Source organism: Rhipicephalus microplus, chromosome 2, assembly GCF_043290135.1.
Source record: "Rhipicephalus microplus isolate Deutch F79 chromosome 2, USDA_Rmic, whole genome shotgun sequence".
Taxonomy (NCBI): Eukaryota; Metazoa; Arthropoda; class Arachnida; order Ixodida; family Ixodidae; genus Rhipicephalus; species Rhipicephalus microplus.
In genome coordinates this window covers 158709578-158713657 of record NC_134701.1, presented here as the reverse complement: position 1 = coordinate 158713657, position 4080 = coordinate 158709578, and the positions used below count along the sequence as shown (strand labels likewise).

General features: G+C 45.7%; 1 protein-coding gene across 1 annotated transcript; it reads left to right on the top strand.

Annotated features, from left to right (window-relative positions):
* Window positions 1-1043: 1043 nt before the first annotated feature.
* On the top strand, window positions 1044-3833 carry LOC142796426 (uncharacterized). Its single transcript, XM_075886961.1, has 3 exons — window positions 1044-1179; window positions 2681-2904; window positions 3546-3833. Exons 1-3 carry the CDS (start codon window positions 1044-1046, stop codon window positions 3831-3833), a joined length of 648 nt encoding a protein of 215 aa, XP_075743076.1.
* Window positions 3834-4080: the final 247 nt, after the last annotated feature.

Sequence of the window (4080 nt, the reverse complement as noted above, 5' to 3'; positions counted from 1 at the left end):
TCCTTAAGAGCACGCTATGTATTGCTCGCAAGTAAAAAAAAAGTGTATTCGTAGGCTGCTCCCACCCACGATTCTTACGCTAACATTCTGTAACAGTAAAGAAATAACAAGAAATGGAACAAACAAAAAAGATGCCTTGACAGCCAGTGGACTAAAAAAATGCAATACTCGGCTCATTCAGTATCAGTCCAAAGCTTGTGTTATCTGCCGGTTTGTGTATTTTTTTTTATATCTACAGGAGGCAGACATCGCCCCCGGGCCACTGGTGGTGACTGCCCAGCGCGTGTCAGTGGCCGATCCAACAGTGCCCTACTCGTACGAGGAGATGGTCATCCTAGGAGGGAGGCCCAAGCAATTCAGGTACAACCTCTTCGGCATCGCGCTCACGTTTTCGCCGATGGTGATGAAACCATCATAGCTTGCACTTCCGACCATGGAAAGAAATAATACAAACGATTGCCAGTGACCTTTCTGTGTCCTTAACTCACTGCGAGTATAGTGGCACGAAGCATCGAATAAGTTCGCTATTGTTAATTGGCCACCTGTAGATTGCTGTTCTTGTAGACTCTTTGTGGGAATGACGAGATGACGAGCTATGCGTAACATTGTAAAGTTTCGTCTCGGTATGTATTTTTTTCTTTCGCATTTATTGTCTTTTTGTTCCTTAACAAGGTGTTTCTGTGGTCTGCTTGCAGAAATGATCAGTTGTGTGTAACTATTGTAATTTTTTGTCGTGGCATGTAAATATTTTTGTTTAACATTAAGCCTATACTCGATTTGCATTATCTCTTATTTGTATTTCACGTACGGGTACACACCCACCTTTCTAATAATCGCATGGATAGATTCAGACGATTAACTTTAGATCAGTTTTTTTATATCTCGAGCTGCACTCTCCACCCTTGACGTCATACATATATGTTGTAATAATAGAAATTTAAATTTGTTGCAGAGACTATAGCCTTGTAGGAAAGCAGTCACGAACTGCATATTGTGCGAATGGCGCGACTGTTTGGTTTGGCGATCTCAATTTTTAGGTCTGGATGCTGATCGTCACCAGCCTTCTGGCTTGTGGTTTGCTACATTACATCATCGAAAGAGCCTTGAGATCCGGCTCAGAGAAATCTCGCCACCTGGGATACTTCATCTGGCATTTCGTCACCAGCGTTCTTTCGGAGAGTGAGTACAAGAGTGCGCCATATTGTTCAGCACTATATTTCTCCATGCACATGGTGTTCCACATTAGGTAGGCAAAATTCTTTTGGCCAACAATCAATGCACTTACTGCCACCATCATAGGACAATAAAGCTCTATGTAAAATGTAAGGCCACCATGAAGTAAACTTGAGCGTAATTTGTTGGCTTATTTGTCGCAAAAACTAAGAGACAGACAGACAGACAGACAGACTGACAGACAGATGGATGGACGGACGGCCGGACGAACAGACAGACAGACAGACAGACAGACAGAACAGACAGACAGACAGACAGACAGACAGACAGACAGACAGACAGACAGACAGACAGACAGACAGACAGACAGACAGACACTTTAGCTCCCAGCTTCGCATATGACTCTTGGTGGAAAGCTGAGGGATTGGTTGAAGGTGACTTCTGAAAACATACATAAAAATACGGTGATGGGAATGTAAATGTACACAAGGAACTCGCAGCCGAAAAGTTACGAAGGCCAACAAATCTTACCGCTCATGCGTGAAAAAAGGGGGCTTTGCGTCAACGGAGTAAACACGATGCATACAGAAAAGTTAGAACCGCAACAGCGGATAAGTTCAGAAAGGTTAAAAAAGGCCGACAGGAGGGGGTGGGGGGTGGAAGCAGTAACAACTGGTATATAAATGTGGTGGTCTTTCATGGGCCATGATAAAAAAATGCGATGCCCGGTGTCGGTCGCATAAACAGGAATGTTACTAAGCGTCAGTTAAGAAATCAATGTCATTTAGAGCATATCATTGCGCATAGGTTGTCCTTAACGTTACATATCAAGTGATGTTGAAGCTTTTATGTGGTCACGCTAAAGTGCTGTGGCGGCGGACATTTATAATATATATAGAAAGTTGCCCTGATCCAGCAACGGGTGGCTGTTGAAGATACGCGTCGCATGCAAACACTGGGGCACTGCCCATCACAGTAAACCATTGATCATAAAGACTTTGGGAACCTCGTCTGGGCTCGATGGTTTGTACGTTAAGGTTAGGATTTTATAGGCCAGGTCTAGTCTTGCGAGATTTGCACACAATTTCCCCGCACGGTTTCCCCTTTGCTAACTGCATTTAATTATAGTGTCCTGCTTTGATCTTTGTGTTCTTTGAAAACTAAGCGCGGGCATGCTCATAGTAAGTATAGCGCAACGTAACGCTACGTAAGCGGTGGTGGCCTGTGGGCCGTTCGGCGTGCGGTATATTGTACCGGACGCCTATTTCACCTGAACACACCCCAACATGATTGTAGGCACTAAGCAGGAACTTCCCTCTATCATCAGTGCAGGTGCTGATCATGAACGTTTAGCGATCATATCTACTATCATTGTAGCCCAAATGGCAACAGAACAGTGGCCGACACCAACGTGTCCAACGTCACACAGCATGTTTTAAGGGCGCTATCAAGAAGACCTGCGATGCGGAGCAAGGGTTGACATTCTCGCTTTTCGATTTCGCGGCAGCCGTGCCCTGCTGGAGCAAGCCAAACCCCGTCAGCCAGCGTGTCGTGACGTGCTTTTGGCTGATAAGCGTCATCCTGGTCACCACTTTCTTTACGGCGTTCATGAAAGCCAGTCTTCTGGTCAAGCAAGATGTCGAACGAATCTGGGACATAGAGGACCTGGCACGGGAGGAGAAGATAAGACCGGTGCTGCTGCGTGGGTCTGGATTCTACCAGGCTATAAAGGTACTAACAGGGTTCGTCATAGTATCACAAGTACACATCGAAAAATGCGAATAGAAGATAATGTATATTAGGTTCTAGTATCTTCATGATCTCACAAGGCGAAGAAGTTCACAATACTATATATGTCCTTGAATGTAGGTAGACTCTGATAGAGATAGAGCAAGGGATTTCCGTATGAAGTCCAAAAGAATTTTATCTTTTTGAACCTCATACGGAACACGACGTCGTAGGAAACAATGCACATTGAGAGTACATATAGTTTTCATCGAAATGAAAAAAGGCAGTATAGAATCAAGAGATGTGAAACTAATACATTAACTTGTGGAGGTTGGAAGCGATATTCGGAAGATCATGCTGACAGCGAAAATATTTGCAATTTCTAGGTAGTTACAGCTAAGCAGAAAGAAAACGTGAAAAAGAAAAGCACGAAATAGAGTGATTTGCCACGTTGACGCGGACGCGAAACGGTGCCTAGATGCATTTTTTTCGTCAGACCGCCTTCTAGATCTAGTCGGAATCGTCCGTGGAGAGCCCGAGCAGAAAATGATGTTACAGTGCTGCTTTGCACGTTACCTTTCATAGTAGTTTTGCATACGTCATATCCGGGTCACCGGTTCAAACTCTGTCCCGCACGTGCTTAGTTCACACACGTGGAGGCGTTCCAGAAGGTCTACCGACGTCTGGTAGAGCAGGGTGGCGCAATGCCTGCCGCAGAGCTGTTCAGCTTGTCGACGCTGCAAGATATTCAAGCCGAGCGTGCAGCAATGCTCTTCACACGCGTGGCCATCAATCGACGGCTGCACCGTCACTGCCCGATGCTGCACGGCGAGTTCTACTATGCCCGGCATCCGGTCACCCAGGTGCCTATGGCCATGTTCGTGCGGAAGGGACTGCCCAGGGCCGTACGACGTACGCTGGACGCCAAGTAAGACTTTGTTCAATAAAGCCTTACCGCGCGAACCGGCAGGCCGCATATACATGTCCCGCCGAAGTAGCTTAATTTCCAGCATTGGGGAACGGCTTTTGCAGAGGAGGATACTTTTGTTAGAGCTGTGTATCCTTATATTGTGTTTATGCAAGGGAGTGTATCAAAGGGTTTAAAATGACAGGCGTGACGAGTGTTCGTGGGAACATACTGTTATCTAGAGAGAGATGGAGAGAGATAGATCTTTTTGA